The 25,859-nt window shown below is 32.2% G+C and overlaps 1 protein-coding gene and 1 long non-coding RNA gene across 7 annotated transcripts in view; one reads left to right on the top strand and one right to left on the bottom strand.

Annotated features, from left to right (window-relative positions):
* LOC148629881 (phosphatase and actin regulator 1-like) overlaps positions 1-25,859 on the bottom strand; it is a 58,222-nt gene that overhangs the window by 24,125 nt on the left and 8,238 nt on the right. The window contains exons 1-3 of one of the 6 annotated variants that reach the window (XM_088558954.1): positions 25,306-25,793; positions 10,513-10,668; positions 6,459-6,653 (exon numbers count right to left, since the gene is read on the bottom strand). In XM_088558954.1, coding sequence (XP_088415080.1) covers positions 6,459-6,653; positions 10,513-10,668; positions 25,306-25,360 — 406 coding nt within the window. In that variant the 5' untranslated portion in view covers positions 25,361-25,793. Of the gene's footprint in view, positions 1-723; positions 932-4,935; positions 5,217-6,458; positions 6,654-10,512; positions 10,669-13,282; positions 13,317-14,913; positions 15,061-25,305; positions 25,794-25,859 lie in introns of those variants that run through there. The other 5 variants (XM_088558966.1, XM_088558961.1, XM_088558947.1 and 2 more) reach the window with 5 other exon arrangements.
* On the top strand, positions 819-4,188 carry LOC148629882 (uncharacterized). Its single transcript, XR_015918098.1, has 2 exons — positions 819-953; positions 4,010-4,188. It is a non-coding gene; the product is annotated as an uncharacterized LOC148629882 (long non-coding RNA).

Below are 25,859 nucleotides of genomic sequence, written 5' to 3'. Positions count from 1 at the left end.
AATCACTGTATGATTAGTGACAGTCAGACAAGAATATCTAAGGATGGGACTGAAGTTAAAACTAATCACTGTACAATTAGTGACAAAGTCAGACAAGAATATCTAAGGATGGGACTGAAGTTAAAACTAATCACTGTACGATTAGTGACGATCAGACAAGAATATCTGAGATGGGAACACAAATCACTGTACGATAGTGACAAAGTCAGACAATAATACCTAAGGATGGGACTGAAGTTAAAACTAATCAGTGTACAATAAGTGACGAAGTCAGACAAGAATATCTAAGGATGGGACTGAAGTTAAAACTAGTCACTGTATGATTAGTGACAGTCAGACAAGAATATCTAAGGATGGGATTGAAGTTAAAACTAATCACTTTACGATTAGTGACAAAGTCAGACAAGAATATCTAAGGATGGGACTGAAGTTAAAACTAATCACTGTACGATTAGTGACAAAGTCAGACAAAAAAAAAATACAAAGAACAAGACTTATGTTTTATACTGTCATTGAACAGTTCTCCTTGTATCTCAATATAGACAAATATTTTGTTTACATCCTTCAGACATTTGCCCTTCTCACACGAAGAATGTAATTACCTCATAACTCTAATAAAAATTCCATAATGTGTTAACTGTTTTTACAAAATCAAAATTAATTAACAACAAAAATATCAACCATTAAAACAAAGAAAGGAGAAAGAAAAACATAACAACTTACAAGACATTGTAAGATAAGTTTCCATGGCCATGAGAAAGAAAAATGAGTTACATAACCAGAATTGACAATCCTCATCTTCGTCAACAGGTACAGAACTTACATCACGGCCTGTAGTTTTAGGAGTGAGATTGTGCTTCAACTTCAGAATGCCAAGATTTTGCCAAGTTTTGGTGAGGAAGTATACAGCCAGCATCACTCCAACAGACTTATCATGTAAACAAGTGAGGAAGGTAGGAAAAATATTGCATTTGATGAAATATTGTAATTGGGATGTATTACATGAAGATATTGGTTAATTTAATACAAAGAGAAGACTGAAGTTATTTTTAACCACAAATATGCAGCTGAAGCCCTTGACTTATATGAAGGGTAATTAAGTACCAATAAACAACTTGTAGACTTGGTAAATTCAATAATAATGATCATGGTGTAATCTTGATAGAACAGTTTTGATCAATACTATAATCAGACAGCTTTGATAAGACCTAAATCATGCAAGACATTACTTATGACAATATGGTGTGCAAACTACCAAATCGGCATATTAAATTTTAGAGAACACATTGACACTTTAAACAGTGAAAAAAAGGAAGCGACATGCTATGAGGGACATAGGAAAATGACGTAAAAAACATAACATTACGTGGGGTATAACAACTAACAGCCAGTAGCTCAATGCACTAAATATAAACAACTGCTCTTTGTAGGATATGTGAAAAAGGCAGCAAAAATTACTTACATAAAACAAATGGATGTACAGGACAATAAAGTGAATGAAGAATAATCAGTTAGTAAAATAAATACAAAACTGGTGTAGCCTTCAGAAAGATTCAATTCTTTTTCTTTGAGCTAACAAACTATAAATATGCAAGTTTCTACGATTGTTATTATCTATAAGGTCATGAGCACAGACATGTTCTTTCTGCTTAGTACATGTAATACTTACAGTATGATCACAGCTACCATTGAGAAGTTCAATCATCGAATGGTTATCAGTTAATTCAAGGAATACCCCCCTCAACTTGAAAAAACATTTTTTAGTCTGAAATCTGGATTTTTATATGAATGGAGGGTCAGGGACGTCCTGTATATGTAGAATGTAAGACCAGAACTATGAATGGCTAAAATATATTCTGACAAAAGTGATACAACTTGTCCACTAAGAAGTAGACGATACCCATGGATTGAGGCACTGTTTTGTCTTTTAAGTACCTGTCCATATAAAATTCAGATGCTGCCTTTGGTAAGGTGATTCATGGTGTAGAGAAACCTATGGATCAGACGATGCTTTTTTGGTCTAGATATGCTATATTTTTAAGCGACAATAGTCCTTTAGGTATTTCAATCTGTATTTTTATGAAAAATACACTAAAATCAACCAAATTAAACCAAAATCAAGAACTATATTCGTCTATAATTCTTGCAAAGTGCTAATTCCATGTACAATCTATGTAACTTTTATGTCAAAAGTGCAAACCCCAGATGAAAAACTAAGACTGGTTATGTGATCTAAACCGATTTCTGAACAAGAAATAAAACTGAATTCCGTGGATTTTTGACAAGCATGAATCACCTCCTGTGTGATTTTTATACAGACATGCTACTTAATACATTTATGGAAATGATTTTATATTTATTCATTTGTTTAATAATAATTTGGAAATTATTGACTGTGCAGAAATAGATAAAGCTTTCCCAGAAGAAAGTCTCACACATTCTCCTAACCAAATGAAACTTTGCCCATAGCAACATGGCACTGCATTGTAATCAAAGAACAAGCTCTGTCCATAATAGGCATTGCCTAAAATAATATTAAATATTATAATCTCACCTAAATTTTGTGGATAAGATATAATTTGTTTTTGCTTTGCTCAGCATTTAATTCTTTTTTATACTACTTCAAACTTCCTAGAGAGAGAATTGTAGCAAGTCAAGATATACTGTAATAAAATGAAGAAAAAATTAGAGTTACTTCCCTTCCAATAGAAGTTCATGCATATACCCAAATAATGATACCAGTATTTCATTGCATATCCACGAACAGGTGTACATCAAAACATGGAGGGTATAAAAATATAGTGTGTTTTCTTTTTGCCTTTCTACAAACTTATGTTTTTTCAAAAGATATGAACAATGACTTATAAAATACAGCAAAACAAGATGACAGACTTTTTGTAAATAAAATTTAACATAACAACATAAAAATGTTCCACTAAAAAGGTTGGTATGATGAGTGCAAAACGAAAGTAAAAGTAGAGAAAATGGCTATATATAATCCAAGACTATTTTTCTGTTCAACTTCATAGACTCACTCTACTTTTTTGTGGGAAATTAATTTTTCACATGTTCTTAGAAATGCTACATTAGTGAAAGTTTTGTTGAATCAATTTACATAATTTTTTTAAAATCCTAAAAATATGCACTTCACTATAGAAGTATATGGGATATTAATGCAATGCTGAGACCTAAAACATCTTTCTTGTTGACAAGACAGGAGCCTGAAGTCTAGAGGTTTATGTGCATCCTTCATACAGAATACAGAAACAATTACCAGTGTAATAGGAGAAATTAGACAGCAAAGGAGCTTATCTTCCCATACATCATACATATAACACAACAATAACAGTATTGATCATAAATAATTTCTATTTTTGAAAACCACATGTGAACATAAAATAAACATTTGACTATTGTGCTGATTAATCAAGGCTAAAGGGATATAAAATCTGTTTCTCTCCCTAAAAAAAAGGTTTAAATGTGGACTAGCTTGAAATCACATGCTACTGGTGGATAAAATTATATATCACAATAACTACTAGTTCAGGATTGAAGAGATGAAGTGTATTCTCTGCTTCTTCATCTAAAGACAGCAAAAGTTAGTGCACCATAAAAAAAATACATATTTCAAGTAAGCATAACCTTGAATCATGGGGTACATTAAAATACAAATAAATCTTCATCCTTGTAGTGGCTTAATTGTTTGTACTCTAGCACAAAACACTTGCCAACTTGTTGACATGCTACATTTATGTCTCCAATATTGGTTTATAAAAAAATCTTCCAATGATTTTAAATAAAAGGTTTACAAGCAACTAGGCTACATGAAGAAAAAGAAGAAAATTTAAACACACATTGTAAATACAAAAGTAATAAAACTTGACCATTTCAACCTTCACACAGAAGAATAACATTGGAAACCATAACAACAGCAATAATTCTAACAATACAATGACACTTCATCTACAATTTATGACTATTGTTGAAGTATTTTTATTTTCTAATTCAGGAGTCTCATTCCATGAAAATAAGCACTTAGAAAACCAATAGACTAGATAATGACCATCAATCACACAGGGGTAGCCATAAATCTATAGGATGACTTCAGTACTGTGGCAACTATCCCTGAATAAACAGAAGTCTTGTGTATTCAGTCTCTTTGAAGTTAATTAAAGAATACTTCTGTCATGGATTTTGTTTGAACTATCTAACTAAGGCCAGGCATTCAAATAAACACCACTGATACTATCAGCAAGTACCCTTTACTTGATGGATGCATTGAACATTTTACTTTTAGGAACATTGTGACCAGATATATTTATAGTAAAGTTTGGACTTAAGCTAAAACTGTGAAATAAATAAGTGTGTGTACAAAATCATATGTATTTTATAAATAGCTTTCATTGTGAAGGTCCCTATATAATCCTATCTGTATATGTACTTGTTAATATGGAATCTGTAGTTCAATTATTTCTATGAAAATAAAGTAGAAGGACTTATAAAAGATAAGGACAGTCTAATTGAACATATTGACTTAAATTAGTTCAATACTCATGATAAATTCAAGCTCATCCATATAAGGATGGTTTCACAATCATTTGAATGATCTAGTATGTGCATCAAGAAACTATTTCCTAAAAATCATTTAGGTTTCCTCAATTAAATACTTAGTATTCCCTAGACAGAATGTCAACATAACCAACTATACATAATTACTTAGATATAAATATAACTTTCTTTGAAGCCATCATTACCTTATTTAATACTTAACAACATAACTATCTAGTAATTCAATTTAATCAAGTTAATTTCCAATGTAAAATGAGTCATTTCCATGTTAATGAAGCGAAAAATCTTGTTAACTAAACCACCTTGCAGGCATTCAGGAAACATACATACATACACCCCCTGAATGTAATTAGATAATTTCCTTACCTTTACAACATAGACAACATAAGAAACAGCCTGAACCCATTGTATGATTTACACCTAAACCTCGAAAAATTACAATTTTACATAGTTGTTATCTAAAAAATATCCAGAAATCACAACACATGGCCAGAACAGAGGGAAATTTACATGTAGAGTAAGTAATATGCATCTTTGTCCATTTCACTAAACTCATGTTCAATCCAGAAATCACATGGATGGGTAAGTTTGTTATCTGAAAACTTCAATTAATCACAGTTTAATATGTTCCTTGGCTGTGTTTTTATTACCAGGTATACAACAGATTTGTCACCTTACAGATTCTACCTGGTGCAGTTCAAAACAAGGAAATAAAATCAACAATCAAATAAAAGATTACATATGTATGAATTGTAAGATATTGTGGTCATATTTGAATACACAGTAATCATGTAGAAATTTTAAAATGACATCTCATGGTTCAGAAGATACTGGTAGAGAAAGTTAGTCAGGTATACAAGCACATTATTGGGACATGTTTTTCTTCAATTTATAAAATAAGTTCCAGGTTTTAGATGTATCTGTCACCTCTTGGGACTTTTTGTTTGTCTAGACCATAATAACAGGTAATCAAATGTGACAGTTCTAAGCCTAGGGTACTAAGCAAGTAAAAATCCCTCTTCTATTTGGATGAACTAAATACTGGACACTGAAACACTTTCCCATTCATGCAATTGCTTGAAATAACCTTGGAATTCCAGACAATTGATGAAAGATACCTACATATACCAACTAATGAATGTATATATCTGCAGGTTTCTGCACGTACAGCAAATGAAAGATATTCAGTACATTTTTCTGCTCGATCTAATCTTATTTCATTTTAAAATAAAAATGTTGATCTTCCAAAATGTAGCCAACATTTGGCAACATAACACTATATTGATTAAGGATTCCAGCCCTACCCAAGATAACTGACAAATTTCATTTCTTCATCCACTGGTTTTAATACAATAAACTGCTAAGTACATTCTAGTTCACAACAAGGTTGCTTTAATTTAATTTATTGGTTCATCGACTGCCAAGCAGAAGTTCTATGATATCCAAAGTAGCAGTAGGGGTTTCGTTGTTGCTTCTAGTGTCATGTAACTAATGCATATAACATATATCAAGAGCAGAGAGGAAAATAGTGGTCCAAAAAACCATTAAGCTTATTTCTACTGTAAAAAAATGTAATTACAGTTAAAAAGGTTTGTGGTATAACACAAAAATCCCAAATATTGAAACCTTACAATAAAATGTGGAACCATAAATTTTAATATATACATGTATATTACATTTGGTAGTCAGAAGTTATTGCATGTATTAATTTATGTGTTTTGTTACTGGGATTTTGAACCTTCATTTGATAATGATTATTGTGTTCTTGTGATAAAAGGAAGACAATTTCTACAGAAATTCTGTAATGTGAGTTTTAATTAACTTTACCATCAGTCACATTTACAGAATGATTTTCCAGTAACAATAACACAGCAGTGATTAGAACTTACTAGATTGGTCCACATGGTTTTGTTCTACAATGACAGTTGAAGTGGTTTCTTGGTCTTTGTTGTTTTCAGCAGGTGATTGCTCAATGGATGGTAGACCATCCTGTGAAGAGGGCTTTGGATCTAGAGGCTCTTTGAGAACTCCCTTCTTTATTAGCTCTTCCCTAGTTGAACGAACTGAGATCTTTCTTTCTAGCTCTAAAAGAAAAAAACAAAATAATAAGGAAATAACAAACACAATACTGTAATTTCTTCTGTATATCTACATCTCTGCACAGGGGTTGAAAATTATTTAAAATCAGTGCCAGACATGTCAAGTGGCTGAAATCTCCAAGGCTCTGAGGTGTAAAAATAAAGAGTTTTAAAAGAATAAAACTTCATGAGAAACTACCAAACAACCAAATCTTCTACCTCATAATGAGATGCATGTAATCATGTAATCATAAGTCATATATTAAAATATAACACCATTATTAATTCATGAAAGTCTGCAACTGACAAGGAGTGTCTTACGTTTATGACTATTGAAACCCTGTACTTCTTAAATGTCACAAGATTTGTATTTCAAGCATACTCCTAGCTACCCAAGGACATTGACATCTTTATCATGTAAAGGACTACCTTATTTAGTAACTTGCATTATTTATGTCACATTTATTATAGCAATACATATCACAGCCAATTTACCGGTACTAGTATTCTATCATGCCATTACAAGTTAGTTCTATTTTTAAATCACATTGAAATATAAGAATATTACATGTACCCAAAGTAAGATTATATAAATCTGAACTTAAATGATACATTAGAATGTAAATGCACCAATTAATATGGTATTAAAATCTTTTATCCCATTTTCTTTCTCATCACACCTCATCAACCAAGTTCAAACATATCACTACTGTTGGTATGAAGGAAAGATGGTAATGTAATTATAGGTGCTAAATATAATGTGTATCCTGTCTTAAACATATGAAGCAATGCAAATATCCAAGCAGGTTACAATGTACTATTACAACTACATTCCGAAGTTACAATGTTCTACTAGAACTACACAGCAGTGACTTCCATAATGTTACAATATTCTACTAGAATTACATGGCACCACATCTCACCATGTTACAATGTTATACAAGAACTATACTGCAGCAATGCAACACAATGTTACAATGATCTACTTAACCAACATGGCATCACCACTCCACCATGTTACAGCGTTCTAATAGAATGACACAGCAGTGACATTCCACTTTATTACAATGTTCTACTAGAACTACACAGCAGTGACATTCCACCATTTTACAATGTTCTGCTAGAACTACACAGCAGTGACATTCCACTTTATTACAATGTTCTGCTAGAACTACACAGCAGTCACATTCCACTTTATCACAATGTTCTACTACAACTACACAGCAGTGACATTCCACTTTATTACAATGTTCTACAAGAACTATACTGCAGCAACATTATACAAAGTAGCTAAGTTCTACTAGAACTATAATGCATCATAATCCTCCATGTTATAATGTTCTAGTAGCAGTTTAATATTCCAAGAGATAATTCTGACATGATAACCCTGTGTTCCAATTCTCCTCACTATAACAACTACTTGTCAAACCACTAAAAAAAGATGCTAAAAAGTTTTAGATGAAAAACCAAAGAAGTGTTCAGTTGAGGCTATTTCTGAGATCAGTTACATAATTCAAATGTAGAAATACTGAGCAATGACCGCTAACTTGATACCCCCACTCCCCCATTTGATAATTAGCACATTTTAACCTCCATAGTAGAAGTAACCAAAAAGAGATGGGTTCCCCCATGTTAACAAATGACAAAGTCCATATTTGCTATGTGAAACCCCCTAACTGATTCAGATCAAAATCTAAATTAGGAGGTGCACAATGGGAATATGTAATAACAATTCTGTGAATTTTTTATTTAATTCCATGCAGTAGTATTAGAGGAGTCCCCTTTGTCCCAATTTAAACAATTTATGACAAAGTCCATGTTTTGCTATTTGAAACCCCCAAACTGATTTGGATGAAATTCTAAATAAGAATCTGTGAAAGTTTCATTCAATTTCATTCAGTGGTGTTGGAGGAGTAACAGATATGAGACAGGTCCCCCTGTGTAACATAAGAAATGGAGGAAGGAGGGATGGACATTCAGACACCCTTTCAATATACACTCCCAACTTTGCAAGTGGGGGGTATAATAAAACAAGACATATGGTATGTTTATTTAAAGGTAGCCATACATTTAGATGCATAAACATGTATATTTACTGTTTTTTTATCCTTATACTGTTCCACAGTATTTTTTTTATTTTGAAAGTGATGAACCTGATACTTTGTAATCATACTACAACTAGCATGACAATGTTATTTAAAAATCATTAAGAATAATCTTGCCAACTAAGTCTCTAGTTTCAAGACATTATATTTGTGTAAGACATTATCTTGTAAGGGTTTGAAAAGTGATCTAGCCAAAGATTTCCACCCAAGACCATTGGTTCAGTGTCAAAGGAAGCCTGGTCCCAATTCCTCCCTGACAGTGGTATTTCATAGAAACTGAAACCCTAAGAAAAAGAGCAGGGCTTTTTGTCAGTCAGCTTAACCAATACAAATGTTGAACAGCAGAAACAATAAAGAACACAAGCTTCTCCTAGTGATAAAAATGCAAAACATAAATTGTAGGCTAAAACAAGAAGTGGGATGACCATTGACACATAAATGAAATTACAACAAACATAGCAACTGAAAACTGTAGTGCAGATCAACTTACCAAACAAGATGACATAAATCAAAACAATTCAGAGAAACAGACCAAATAGTGTATGTGTATTTAGGACACATTAATATATCATCAGACAGTGTCTACATAAATCAGCCTAGGACACACAGCTTCCGTGATATTGATGATTCCATATGACTAATACTTGCAGGTTAAAAGACTGCTGAATCACCGAGAATGAAACAATATATGAATTACAGACAAAATCAATTCCCAGTCAGCTCATATTGACAATGCCACAGTAAAAAATATTGTATTTTTGTTCTAATATTGACAAATGAGTTGTAGCTGTGATCGTTTTTTGTTTCAAATTTCAGATAATTGTATGTTGTATAACAAAGTAATACATCCTATCAGGGAAGTCATCAGTCATACAAGTTATATATTCTTTCCCCATTTTTTTCTTCCTAATTTGCTAGAATAGCTGATAACATAAATATGAAGAGACCTATGGTCTTTCACTTTTTGCAGTAACTTGACCTAGTGTTATGTGATTAAATGACAACTTCAATGGTTACACTATGGCTACATCCTACTGGTATATCCACTGAAGTAACAATTCTAGACAAGAGGCTAGTTGTCCAGTGCAAACTGACACGAGATTTACAAATTGACCTGTGCTGAAAGTATGTCCAATACTCCTGTAAAAAAATTCTAGAGCAAAAATTTCATCAAGAATTTCTACAGTATATTGAAAGGAGAGTAATATTTATGAGATATGCTTTATAAACACAGTGATTTTACCATGTTTTTAATGTCTATAAAAACAAAACTGCACCAGGCTTTAATCTAGAATTCTTATGAATCAAATTCAGAACAATCTAAGGAGACACTGCAGATGATAAGCATTGTAGGTGTATCTCATTTTCTATCATCCAGTTCCTCATGACCTACCCACAGCATTTTCTATCATCCAGTACCTCATGACCTACCCACAGCATTTTCTATCATCCAGTACCACATGACCTACCCACAGCATTTTCCATCACCCAGTACCTCATGACCTACCCACAGCATTTTCTATCACCCAATTCCTCATGACCTACCCACAGCATTTTCTATCATCCAGTACCTCATGACCTACCCACAGCATTTTCTATCATCCAGTACCTCATGACCTACCCACAGCATTTTCTATCATCCAGTTCCTCATGACCTACCCACAGCATTTTTTTCTATATTTTTTTTAACTTCTTATCTTGCAGTTCCTATTGATTTAACAATTATCTTTTTTTTCTACTTCAAATTCATATTGACTTACCCACAGCAGTCTTTTCTATTTTCTCGCTCTTCTTTTTCCGCTTCCATTTCCATGGTTTGAATATTTTACCAAATGTAGAGAATTTACTTCTTTTCTCTGGTTGTGGGGTGTTTGGTCCAAGGGAGGAGGTTTTAACATCTCCATTTTTCTGTTTTTCTGTTAAAAAAATATAGAAAATAAAAAAATTTGCAGAATTTTGCCTAGAATTAAACCTAAAATTTTTGCAGTTAACTGTAGTTTAAATTTGTAAATATTTATTTGTAAATACTAGTAGTTTGGTCCATGATTCTGTATTTACATCATTTGTTGTGCTTGTACATGTACATGTACTTCACTTTGCACTGTACTTCGTAATGTCATGTGTTTCATATCAGAAGATATTTTTTTTGTATGTTGTATATCCTGTTTGATAAACTGAACGGCAACGAGTGTTTTAGTGAATTTTTCTTTTTTATTTTTTCTATATTAAAAATGTCACAGTTCATAATATGCTGCTTTGTTTGATTCACAATCAGTAGTATCGTCAAACCATGTGCTCTACAGTATTACGATAATATTTCAATTTCACTAACAAAACGAATATAGTCGTCGAAATACCCTTACTATCGTCTGTTTGATGTTTCATGAAATAGTCAGATACCATTACAATTAATCTGTATTTTTAAAAAAATTCAAATATCAAAATATCTGATATCACTGCTAGTGTAAATTCTGATGTATTATTAACAAAATTTGTTTCTTTTAACAACACACGCAATTTTAAATTAATTAAATAAACAAGCCATAAAGAGTGTCAACAAATAAATTTTAAAAGCCACGCTAATTGTTGTTAAAACACACTTCGATCATGGTTTATAATAAAACAATCAGTTTTCCGACTAATAAGATGACTTCGAGACATCAGGGTTAATTAACCTCAAAGTCCTATCGAGGAGACTGATTGATTACCTCAAGTTATCCGATGTTTCGATTCATCCGAATTCGAGTCATCTGAGGTAAAATTGTATTGGAGTAAAGGGAGTTTTGTTAGGACTTTGTAATTAGTTCAAGTTATCCAAGATTTTGAGTAATCCGAGTTCGACACATCGAGGTTTGACTTTATAGTCAAAACATTATTTTCATAGACAGATCAGTCTTTGTGTTGACATTTTGCATTTCCTTTAAGAGCAACAAAAAGGATCTGATTTTACATTAGTCAATATCAATAGTGACATCATAACAAATTATTCAAGTTTAAAACCACTTAATATTGTTTTTTAAAAGTACTTTACAAATTAATCTTCAAGCTACATGTATGATAGGAATTCAAATCATCAACAAAGACTCCTCAATACACTAAAATTTGCAGTTTATCTTTTTATTTTTTTGTAATGCTTCAAATGTCAACTTAACAGTTACAAATACAAACATTTACAAAGATCTACTCTAGGCCATTGAGGTTTTATCATAGGGAAAAATAAACCTGATCACCTATGTCAATATTATGTACAAAGTTAGGACACAGAATAAACATTGGATAAGTAAACAGTAAATGGTGATAGCATGTCTGTCTTACAGGGATATATCTCATATACTGGTCACTCATGTTTGACATGGATAGAATAACAATTGTTCAGGAGATTAATGGTCAAATGAGTAATGGTCCTTTTAATTCATCTAACTATGAACAATAACTGCAATTGGACACAAATAGTAAAGCCTCCTGAAATGACTATAATGGTCTTTTTCAACCTTTTGAAAAAATGTTTGGATCACAGGCCTTCTACAGTTTCCTTTTTCAGACCATTTTCTACATCTTGTCAGTGTTTGGGTCACAGGCCTTCTACAGTTTCCTTTTTCAGACCATTTTCTACATCTTGTCAGTTAGTGTTTGGGTCACAGGCCTTCTACAGTTTCCTTTTTCAGACCATTTTCTACATCTTGTCAGTTAGTGTTTGGGTCACAGGCCTTCTACAGTTTCCTTTTTCAGACCATTTTCTACATCTTTGTCAGTTAGTGTTTCTTCAGTTTGTTCATTAGAAGACAGTTGGACTGATTAATAAATAAAATCCATATAAAATACTGCCAATGGTACAGGTAACATTAGGTATGACTGGGCAACAAACACCATATTATTATTAAACTATGGTCCCTTTTGGATACAGAACTGTATTTTGGAGAAATCTACAATCAACAAGAACAATCCCTTACAATGTAACAATTATATACACAATCTATAAAATGTTTGTCTCAACAACCATGTGACAACTAGACTAATTATGTGGTCTGTAACTTAAGAATACAGACTGCTATATTATTTAATTAATTCATTTTTGTTCTGACATGCTGACCCAATGTTTGTTAGTGCCTGATCACAGAAGTGTTCATCAGCTGTGAGGACATGACACATTCACCAATTGCAAGTTGAAAAGTTTTAGATTTGACAAAGTTGCAGATAGATATTGAGGGGAGGTTTACAGATTGTTGTCATTCTGTGGTAAGTACAAAGGTCAATTTAATCCTCTCTGTATGGTTTCATCCCACCATATATCAGTTCCTCACATAAAATTCAGTGAAGATTTTAGGTAAAACCTGTATACTACCAGCTACATTTCTGCAACTATTGAAACATGACCTCAAGCTTGCACTGTGAGTAATACAGTATAGGTAAAGTGAAAGTATAACTAAGTTAGTCTCAATTTTATAGATGACAAAGTTACCTCATTATTTGAACTCTTATACAAAAGAAATATATTTTATCAATTGTTAGTAAAACACTGTAATAACATACCAGAACAACTGGTATCCATGAAAAAATGTCTACATGATACAAACTGCCACAGATAACATCTACACACAGGAAATAAAATCTGTAGAACTAAACATATACACCATTTTGAGGAAGTTTTCACAGGAAAATGTTAATTCTATTTTTTTTAATTATACTTTGGTTTATGCAGTTTGCATTTCAGACTTATTAAAATTAGAAATTTAACAAGAGCAAGTAGTGTTCAAGGCCCCCCACCCTGCAAGTCATTTGTTAGTGACATGACCTTAACCTCTGACCTTTACAAGTTTTGTTAAAATCTGTAGAGATGTAATGAAGTCTAATTATCAGCAACAGCTAGTCACAATTGTCAAAGGTTGAAATACTATCTGTTTCATGTTATTTAAAATCTGTTTAATGCATACAAAAGTCATGGGACAGAACCAAATGCTGCCAAAAAGCTCTACAAAAAGTGAGAATTATATATTTAGTTTTTTTTTCTTTCAAAATGTAAAAAAAAATTACTCTTTCATTTACAATGACAGCACACGTTTCCAAAGTGTGTTTGTGGCATATCAATGTCTATGGTTTCGGGTAAGTTTTTTTGTTAAAATGAAGAGGTACAGAAATACAATACACAAAATATAGGAACATCATAAAACATACATGTATGGCATCACAGAAATTCATCATAAATTATAAAGAATACAAATGGAAACAAATAGAAACAAACAAGGAGGCAAGTATACAATAACGAAGGCTAAGATTGAAAGTAGACACAGAAACAGCAAAATATTCATGCATGCGTTGCTGTGTTAGGTGCAATATATATACCCTCACTCATATAGGAGTTGATATTGGACAGCACCCAAAATCCCCATCTTTATAAAGCCACACACCAAATTTGAGATAAATCTATCGAAAGCTGAGACGAGAAATAACAGACAGATGGACAAGGTGATTCCAAAACACCACCTACTATTTATGAGGAGGTACTAATTCTGATCCCAAAACACCACCTACTATTTGTGAGGAGGTACTAATTCTGATCCAAGACACCACCTAATATTTGTGAGGAGGTACTAATTCTGATCCAAAACACCACCTACTATTTGTGAGGAGGTACTAATTCTGATCCAAAACACCACCTACTATTTGTGAGGAGGTATTAATTCTGATCCAAAACACCATCTACTATTTGTGAGGAGGTATTAATACTGATCCAAAGAGAACAGACAAAGGAATCAGTCATTTCAATATGGACCAGTTACAGCTTGTCATGTAAGTCTGATTGAGAGTTAAAGAATAAAATATTATTTATTTCTTGCACTAAAAAAAGTTAAGAATTTGGAAACTTCAAAACTTATAAAGAGAATAGGTATGGTGTAAGTGTCAAAGGGACAACAACCCCACTGGGATGAAAATGTCAGCCCAAGGCCACCCAAATTTGCTTGTCAGGATACAGTTACTACATTAGCAGGATGTAAAAAAGAAATTATACGTAAATAACCAAGACAAAATAAGCTTTCATACAGTACAAAGTTTGTTTCAATTGAAATAATCTTAAGAATTTTTGAGAAATTTATCAAATATAATTATTTGAAGTCAAACAGACCTAAATTCTTCAGTATTACCAGTGTAAACATAAGTCTTACCATGCATGCTATACTGTTTACTGAATCCTCATTGGTGAATGTCAAATTAGAAATCATATGAATGAAAAATCAGTTGGGTTCTATACAAACACTTTCCATCACTTAAAATTGACAAATCATGAATTTACACATTGTTTTAATCTGAAACTTGATTTTGTGGTCACAAGTAAAGTGTGTGACTAAATATCAACAAATTATATAAAAAGATCAGTGATTTATATGTACTGAGTACTTAGCAAGGATTAAATTGTAACATATGTGTCTTACTAATTTTACCAAAACCACAAAATACTTACAAACATACCACTACAAAACTGACTCAGATACAGTGAAAACCTGCTTAATTAATTGATTGATTGATAGAAGTTTTATATCTATTAGCATAAGATACTTCAGAGTAATTAGTCTCTGCTTTCCACTTGCATGATACTCCTGTTAGTCAATGTGAGCAACAGTGTGCTTAGACTGGCAGTGAACCAATCAGTGTATACATGTGTGTCTGGGAAGATGCAGCATAAGAAATAAAACCAGCTATAGCAATACTGCTTGCTTAACAGCCTATCAAAGGTAGAAAATGAAGGGAGCAAACTAAATCTTTGAAGAGTAACTTGCTCTTTTAACAAGTCAACACATGGAGACAGTTTTCATTATCAAAATCAGGGGAAAAAAATAAAATCTGAACTTGTTCACTGGGCTACTTTTATTTTTCCTTGAGATTAGCTAACTATCTTCTGTACCAAGACATGTGCGGTATCAAGGCATTCAACTTGACCACTAAAGCCCTTTGTATGAGGTTCATATGCTACCATTCCACAAAGACAAAGATCTACATCTTGAATTAATTAATTAAAAGGAAAAAATAGAATATAACCTTGAAAACGTTCTGTTGTTGAATGACTGCAGGAATGATGGACATTGGGAAACCTATCTGCCTTGCCGCTTTGTGACAGGGGAATGAGATATCTACCTATCAAATACCTTCATAATGTATGCTAGTCTAGAGAATATAGTGATGGAATTATGTAAACATATTTTTAAAACATGCACAAAATGAAGATCATCAAGAATGTATGTCCAATAAGACTGTCACACATTACCTCTTAGACAAGTTCTGATCTATTTACAGAAGCATACAAGTTCATAAGATGACAATTGACCAGGTCAACAAGAGTTTAACAACACCAGGTTAAAGTATTTGTACAAATATACTCAATGCAAGACAAAAAGTTTTCAAAGATTAATAAAACCAAAATTAAAATGCTTCAAAGCTTGATATGATTGCAGAGGCAGTTGAGGAAGATCATTGAATTCAAGCTTGATACAGCTGTGCAATTTAATTGTAACTAGATAAGAATTTGACTAGATTCAATGTGACCATTTTTAGTCCCTATATTCATAAATGTTTCAAATCACAACCCCAATAATTAATCCAAGTCCCTTTGTGGTACAGTTTCAGATATCACAATTATAGTCAAATCATTATCCAAACATAATGTTTATTTCTGGCCACTTTTCGACCCCTGCTACCTAAATGGTTCAATCAATCCCAGCCTTCCTATTGATGTATATCACCATTAACTGATAGTCAAGTTATTGTCCAGACATCATAAATGTGCTTGTTTCTGGATCATTTCTGGTCCCTAAGTCCTTAACAGTTTGAGTGACAAATCAATCTAGACCTTCTGTTATTGGCATGGCACCATGTGGTATAATTTCATAAAGTATATATTTAATTGTACAGAAACAGAAACTATATTAAAATGGCAGAATTATACAATCTCAAATTTTAAAATTAGTATAAAAAATGGGGAAAGATCCATATTTCATTAACTATGAGAAGATCATGAAGAGAAGCACATACATTTACAAACATATAAACCAGACAGGAACATGTAACTTTGGCAACTTTTTTGAGTGACCTCAATTAACATCTTCTTATGCATAATAAAAAACAACAGCGTACCTCAATTTTAACAAAAATAATTTTACAGGAGTTTTAATGGGGTGAAAATTCTACTACTACAAGGTTTTTTTTGTTAAATGATGCTTTTTTAAGTAACATTTTGTTTAGAGACGGCATGGAAGTTTAAGAGAAAATCTCATCTGTTTCTGATCATTATTTAATGTATAATTTAATATTAATGTAAATTCAAATATGACATATAAACCATGTTAGACATTGACTTCAACAGATTGAACATCACTATTACTCTAAATCATGTAAATAGAACATTGATATGAAATGTCATGATCTTATAATACTGCAACCATTCTTGATCACAGTTGGATACCACATCATTGTGACCATGCATAATGGTGAGATATCACCCCTCAGATTCCTAAATTGACCCTCAGATACCATCTACCAAACATTGTCAGCAATTTTATCTTAATCATTTAATAACAACTAATGTGACATTAAATTGGTCTTCCCACAATTTATTTATCATCAATTTAATCACTTGGTTGATCACAGCTCTGATGATTCCAATATATTATCATTAGACAGAAAGACATCATTTACATATCAAATCATTTACATGTGTACAAATATACACCAGATTAAATACCTTTTAAGAACATTATGAATGAGAAGAATGTGTGATCAACATGACCTGTCACAATTTGTCAAATTTTAATTTCTTTATCACATATTTTATTGGACATTTGTATATCCATTACAGCAGGCCTCTGATTTATAGATGTTTAAATGCATCACAGGAAACCACAATTCAATCAAAGAAAAAAATCAAATACTAAATAAAAAAAAAACAACATTGTTTCACTTACAAAATTGACATTGAACCTCACAAAAAAACAAAAATAAAATTGCGCCAAAAAGTTGGAACATCATAGCAAAGAGCGGGTCTCATTCTTCACAATTTCCAAACATATCTACTGACAAATTAATGAACAGGAACAAGAACCCGATAAAAAGGAAAATATATTAAAGAAAAGAAAATACAAACCAATCTAAACTTTTTTGCACAATTTAAGGTACAAATGTATTACCTGCCATGAAAAAAGTAAAATTATATTTCCAATATGAATTTCAAGCATTATTCTACAATGTCTTAGATAAATCATCTCCACAGAGACCATAAGAAAACACAATGGCCTACATACTAAATTAATGATATTATAATGATTATAGTCTTCAATCAGAATTTGATAGATCCCTATGGCATCCATTGATTTTCTACCAAATGATACTCAGTGATATAATTAAATATCAATCTACTTCTAGAGTTCCCAAGCACGGTATATCAATATCACTCAAGTACTAGTCTTGTTAAGTATATTGCTGAAATTTATTATATTAGACAGTATTTCTAACTCGTGTTTTGTTTGCTTGTTTGTTTGTTGGGGTTTAACGTCCGAGCAGCAATACTTCAGCTGTAACTAGCGATGACTACCTCCAAAATCTATGAAACTGATCCCATTGAAAAAGAGATAACAGACCAAGAAATTTTTAACACTTAAAAATCTGAGCAAAACATTGACATTGACCCTAACGTTTCATGGTACTCTAACACTTCACTGAGTCTCATTACAATTGCTCAAGTCATTGATGAGGAATTGTGGACAAGGCATGAGACCAAGTTTTACTGAAAAAGTTCAACAGCCATAATTTCTACAATTTTTGACATAATGCACATCTCCATGTGGTTATATTACATCCCACAAAGTTTCATAACATTGCTGTAATCTGCTGATAAATAACAAAAATAGTTCAGACGGACAGACGTACAGACATGGGGGGGAAATGTTTTACACATTCACTCTAAACTCTGTTGGATTCTTACAGAAACAAGTAGTAGAACAGATGATACAAATATATATAATGAATACTTTTAGAACTCTACCTGACATAAATTAATAGTAAAGACAATTTACAGCATAATGATTGATAATATAACATACAGTTTTGTGACATTTCTCCAATTAATGACAGACTGATAACACACTATGGACATCCAACACCTATAAAGGTAGCTCAAATGTTAACTGTTAATTCATTAACAGGCGATGAAACCTCAATTGGCTGAGAAAAGTTCAGCATATAATCAAAGGCCAAAATCCAACACCAGTTCAATCAAATTTAGTAAAATGAATTGATTAAGTCGATCAGGGCTATATAACAGTCATGGTCTTGCTGTGTTATTAAGGTGTACAGTTATCTTGCTTTATTTTCTTTACTAGGGAATACAGGTCTGGTGATAGATTGGTTAGCTGTTGATAATTTCAGACTTTTATCAAGGCATTATGAAACTAAGTTATGATAGTACAAAGGATAACAATAGAAGGGTTTTACAAAGAAAAAACAATGTGCTTAGCTAAAAAATACCACTTAATACTCTTACTCAGGATGGTGTAAGTGGTAGGGGCTATAAAGCCATTATCTGCCCTAAAGATTTAGTAAAATTTTCAAGTTTTAATTTAACTGCACAAATTTGCATACTAGAACAGTCATTCCCAAACCCTTTTTTTAACAACTTACTTTCACTATTTAAGAAAAATAGGAGCACGCCCAAGAAATAACTACATTCCTAACTTGAATATCCAAACAGATACAATAAATCTTTGTTGTCATTAAACTTTGTCATATGTTTTTTGGTTTTGTAGTGCACATTGACCTTAATATATGCAATTTTGAAAATACATTTGTACTACTACAATCTTCATATATTGGGGCTGGAAAGAATAAAAAGTGCTATTAAAAATACATCTGTCCCTTCTGAGTGTTAAAAATACTTCAGTCCCTTCTAAGTGTTAAAAATACTTCTGTCCCTTCCGAGTGTATGGAGCCTTGTTTGCTTATTTGACTTCCAACTTCTTTATTACCATGTCATAACAATGTGAAGATATAAAACATCAGCTTACACTTAAATGGACATCTATTGTAATGAATTCAGCAAGGCTTTGTATTTCTGGCTAGATGCCTCAGGTGACACAGTGCAATTGGGACCCAAGAAATTTATACCAGGTTTTAAAAAAAAGACCAGAATTACCATAGCATTTAGGTTAAACAGTTCAAAGTTCATGGGAGTGCAAGAATAAAATCTGAAACAAAAAGGTAGGACAAAAATATTCAAGGTTAAAACTTTCAATTGTTATGAGCAATTGCTTGCAATAAAATTTTCAAATGCCTAATTAGGAATTTCATCATGGAAGACTTATTCCCAGACCCCTAAAAGATAATGGTAAGGACCTCTCTAAGTGCATACTGATGTTCAGAAGATTATTTTAAGGTTACCTTGACTGTTTGATGACAGGTTTTGTGACATCAAACATGGGTTATACCTGTCCATGCTACAGACCATGTATACAATGTTATCAGTGTCTACTGTACTTTGTTTTATTGTTTCATACAATAGGATGTACAACTATCATAACACTAAAGTCACTATTAGGCCATTGTCACCCAACTAGGAATCAGAAAGAACCAAATGCCTTATTGGTTAAAAAAGAAAGGAACAATTCTGCCACTCTTTTGGCCATCATTTCATTTCCTTTGATGAAGGAGGTTAAAACTGGGGAAATAATGCCTTCCTTCTACCAAACTGAATGTGCAATTTGAAAATACATAGACACTAAATAAAAAATAAAACCAATCATAATTAACGATTATTTCTAAGCAATTCAAACCAGTGTTAATTATTCCAAATTATTCCAGAAATCACTAAATTTCTGAGAGATATTTCCTTACAGTAAGAAAATAGAGTATGAGATTAACAGGAAGATTATCATGAGACATATATTTCATGGCACCCCATACTGAGATCTTATTCCTACAAAACAAAGCAGATTGATTCAAGTTAAAATTAACTAATGTGTGTTAGTATGTATCAACAAAATGTAAACCTATATTACATGTACAATAAAAGTTTTTTACACACTAAAAGTATCCCTTGTCACTAGTTGTTATCAACAGTTAATTATGTTAAAACAACAGGTCAATAATAGGTTATTATATTGAGATTACATGTACACTAGACCAGGACAATAGTAGGTCAATACACTGAGATTACATGTACAGTAGACCAGGACAATAGTAGGTCAATACACTGAGATTACATGTACAGTAGACCAGGACAATAGTAGGTCAATACACTGAGATTACATCCACAACAGACCTGGGCAATAATATGTCATTAAGTTGAGGATACATCTACAAAGAACCTGGCCGGAGCACCACAAAACTTTACAAAAATTACTTAAGCCAAAGAAAATTCTTACCTGTTCAGGATGTCATAAAGTTCAAAGAATTTGATTTAAGTTCCGATCTTAATAATACTCTCAGACTTAGGTATTTTAAAAACTTTCGTGTTGCTGGGACCTGGGCAATAATAGGTAATTATGTTGAGAGTACATCAACAACAAACCTAAGCAAAAATAGGTAATTACATTGAGAATACATCAACAACAAACCTGTGCAATAATATTGTATAGTGTTGAGAAAACCAACAGACATTGTAGAACAAGCTTAGATAGAAGTTGGCCAGAACAATCAACAACATTAAATGAACCAATAAGTTAATAATGTTATGGTCAGACATTCTCACTGTATTTTATGTCAGAATCTTAGAAACACAAACTACATCTGACAGATATAACAGGATGAGATAAGTGAGGTCAACAACAGGATGGCCAAATTATTCCTTAAGTACATAGAATATGTAAACAGGCAGAGAAAATGTAAATTTGTAAACATCTTCTGCAACAAGTGCCAACTGTTGCCTGTATCTCCATTAATTTTCCTGGTTTCAAACACAAGTTTCATTGTTCAAATGAAACATGCAACTCAGTGTAAATAAAGCACACCTTCAAGATTTTAGCACACTGTCTGAATTCTGGTATAGATAAAGATATATAGGTAATCAATTCAAATTCTGAATCAATCCACAGTTGTGGGCCAACAAAAAATATCTAAAATCAACAATTGACAAAAAGTATCTTTACCACATTAATACAAACTGATCAAGTTTTTCATGGTCAACATAAGTGACCTCATGTTCTGCATTTGTATCAAACTTAGAGACCTGACCAGACCACCAAAAAGCTCATATTGATTCTAACTTAATCAATACACACATTGTAAGACCAATTCTACCCAATCTTCAGGCAAAAGAAGTGTTCAAAAATCTTTTAATACTTCATTGAACATTTTAACAAAATAAAATTTGGAAAGACCAGACAAGATATGGTGGCCAGTAACCTCAGGCAGATAAAAGTACATGTCATTACTGATCAAGCCAAAAAAATCAAGAGTTTATCTACAAGAACATGTAAATTAAAAATTAAAACTATCACGTAGATGAACCTCATGAAGAACTAAAACTTAATCAGTCTGGTAAACAGGTAATATTTGTCCACTACCAACCACAAGGATCAGTAAAGATACAGTCTGGTTAGTTTCAATGTTACAATCAAGGATACTATGTTATCCTTGACCATCATCCAAATTTGTATTGTAAAAGGGCATCCATGGATGTTTACCTATTGCTAGGGAGATATTGGACAGGGGACTGCTATAGATGTTTTACAGTTGCCTTTTCGTAATCATCTGTTTTCCCTCTGTCAATTTGACCCTAGTTTCAGTCTACTTCTCTGTCTGTCTAGGAATTAACCTTACTTAGAAGGTATTGGTCCACCCTGAGACCTAAATTATGACAAGGTCCATCACCAATCTCTACACAGTTAAAAGTATTTATTAACGATATAAGCCCACAACAGTGATATTTAAAAACCACAAATATTAACACTAAAAAAATTAAAACCCTTGAATTCATCACAGAGTGATGAGCATGTTAATTAACAATAACTATCAAGTTAGGAAGGAAAATAATAAGAGGTTTTCTGTGACAAAAGAAATTGAGAAATCCAAAACTTACAGGAAATGCCAAAATGGTGATGGAATGATATTTGATACGTATAATTTCAATATCTAATTTAGACTTGTTCAAATCTAGGCTAGTTAATATGGGTTGTTGAAATAAGAGTCAGGCCTTGACAGAAAATTTACATTGTAACCGCACCAGTAGAGTTTTGCCAAAATAATGTTTTAAGGCTGTATAAGAAATTGAAATATCACATCATTTTTATTGTGATAGTTAAACAACAGAACATTTAATTATTTGAGACTATCATAAAACTAATGCTTTTAAAAATCCCACTGTTGGATGATTGTAGAAAATCTGAAAACTTCCATTTGTTAGTTATGCTCAACATACTAAAGTATTCAATTTTCTTTTTTGGGGAAACCTAAATCTGAATAAGAATTTCTACTGGTCAAGTGTGTAAAGACCACAGTTAACTCAAAAATATACATGTTTATTCCCAAGGTAACATGTCTGAACTCTGACAATTCTACTATACTAAGGCAATTCTATTACATACAAGCATTTCCTAGCCAAATCCCTGATAAGTCTAAGAAAGGGGTCTGTTGATTAGACCTACCCTTCCTCCTAACACTGTAGTAACTCATCCATATTGGATCTTACTTAATATCAGCTATATAATGTCATATTTCATGTAAATGATGCATAGAATAATACAATGGGAAGAGTACTTAGTTCTGGATATCTTCCAGAATGAAACTTCTTGTGCTGATATGGGAAAAAAACTTTCAACAAACCTTAACTAAAGTTTTGTGTTTCATTAACATCATTATCAAAGTTATCTAAAGAGGTTGATTTTAGGTAACAATACACTTTCTTTCCTTTTCTGAAAAGAGAAAGGTTTGAAGAAATTTTCTTGTGGCCAGTCTTTCCTCATGGTAAAAGTATAGTATAGTATTACATTATTTTGTCTGTTAAGTGGTTTGAGGAAGAGATACTTAGAACTTCCCTTTTAATTTGGTATTTTAATGGTCCTGTCAACTTATAAGAATTTTCTACAGTCTTAAACTTATTATTTCATAGAAGAATATACTCCTATTATGTGCCATACTCCAATGTTAGGATGGCATAGTGAGACCAGCCAACCTATCATATTGCTTAAGTAATTAATATACTGGAATTTACTAAACGGCTTAACTACAATTTATAAGTATATACCGGTACATGGTTATATGCTACCACTTAAAAAAAAGTGTCCCTACCTATGTTTTAGGGAAGGAATTGCTATCAGGAACCAAATTTCGTAAGGTGCATACACTGTTTTCTGAAAATGCACAATCTTATGCCAATTTTCAAACAGAAGTAAACTGCAAATTTGGCAGTTGAAAAAAATGTAACAAAGTCACTGTTGATGTACATGTAACACTTATGCCATTTTCATGATTTTGTGATTTTATTTTCTTAAATTGAATTTTGAATGAGTTATAACCCAAAAAACTAGCTTCATCCAATGGCTGGTCTGACATGAATAACTTCATCCAATGACATATTTTCCAAGAAACTAAACAAAAGCATGCATTAAAGACTTTCTGTAGGACAGCAAATCTTAAATATGACCCTCCTAACACACACAATTACGCTCCGTTTACATACTTCATGTTGGCCCTCACCTAGTTTGTCCATAAAAACATTAAAACAACATGTTACCATAACCGACCATCTATTATATCACCAAAGCAGGATTCAAAGCTTTCTTCACGTTTAAGAAGCTATAAATCTGTAGAGATCCCAAGGATTAGATACAATGTATGTGTTATGACATACATCATCATCAAAACAAAATTATTTCTTACACTTACCCATTCATTCATAATCAGATTTTATGCTGTGTAAAATTTTATATGAAATAAAAACTAGGATATTAATGCTGAGAAAAATGATTCTACCAGGGTTCTTCAAATTTGATCTTTGAAAGTCCTACCCTTTGTCTTATAATTGTTACAGATCTAAGATGTGACAAAATAGGAAGAAACTTATTAACAATCTGGGGCCTCAATTTCTGAATAAATATCTTTGAAATTTCATTTACAAAGGGCCATAGGATTTGGGAAGTTTAGGACCTTTCACTCTTGAATAAATGAAAATAAATTTGAACACTTGAGGCTAGATTGGTGTACCTATTCAGACAATGTAAGAACCTCCATTCTTAACATAAGCAGACAGAAATGCATTATCAGCAAATCTTGACAAATTATATATATGTACATGTAACAATATTTTTCTCTAGGGAATTGTCACTTCACGTCAAAATGTACCAGAACATGAATAGGTACAAGAACCAAAGAACAATTATAACTTGTACTGATGTTTACAAAACTATTTTAAAGCTGCTGACCATTTAAATTCAGCATGCTGCTTTTAACACAAGAACCCTTAGAGCATTAAAATACTTAGAGCGTTGATGTTTACTTACAGACCTTATTCATGGAAACTTTCCAACAATAGTACCCTGATTAACACATTACAATATCAATGAGAAAAACATATATACCTTTCTCAGTTTCCTTTTCTTTAGATTTTGATTTCTTTTTCCTTCTAAACCTCATATTTCTGTTACAAAATTAATCCATATTTTTAAAATAATATACAAATAAATCTCAGCTGTTTCCCTGTATCCTTTTATGAATGAATTAAGTCCAAATTCCTTCTCTTGAACAGTTTAAACACCACAGTACATTAAACCCACTGATAATGGACTATCTTAGTAGAAATTTTACACTCCACCGACTTGTGATCTTCAAAATGACAGGTATTTACTGTCAGAACCAATGAAACCGACACCCCTAGGGCCAATGTAATGTACAACTTGTGTATGCCAGTCAGGAGAACACACCTTCTATACCATCACAGATATGAATATCATTAATACACCTGTGAATATCTAGGTCAGCCATCCCCAGGAATGTAAGTGTATACCATTAAAACAACATCTTCTTATTACCATCCATTTTATGGTTAATTTAAATATACACTGGAGCTGTTTACTTTAGAATCACTTGTTTCAAATCAAAAATTTAAATTACATCCCACAAAAATTCTTCAGAT

This window comes from Perna viridis, chromosome 1 (genome assembly GCF_037379345.1).
Source record: "Perna viridis isolate PV_CMFRI_1.1 ecotype Kerala chromosome 1, ASM3737934v1, whole genome shotgun sequence".
NCBI classification, from domain to species: Eukaryota; Metazoa; Mollusca; class Bivalvia; order Mytilida; family Mytilidae; genus Perna; species Perna viridis.
The sequence above is the reverse complement of the archived record's forward strand: the minus strand, read 5'-3'. Positions and strand labels throughout refer to the sequence as shown.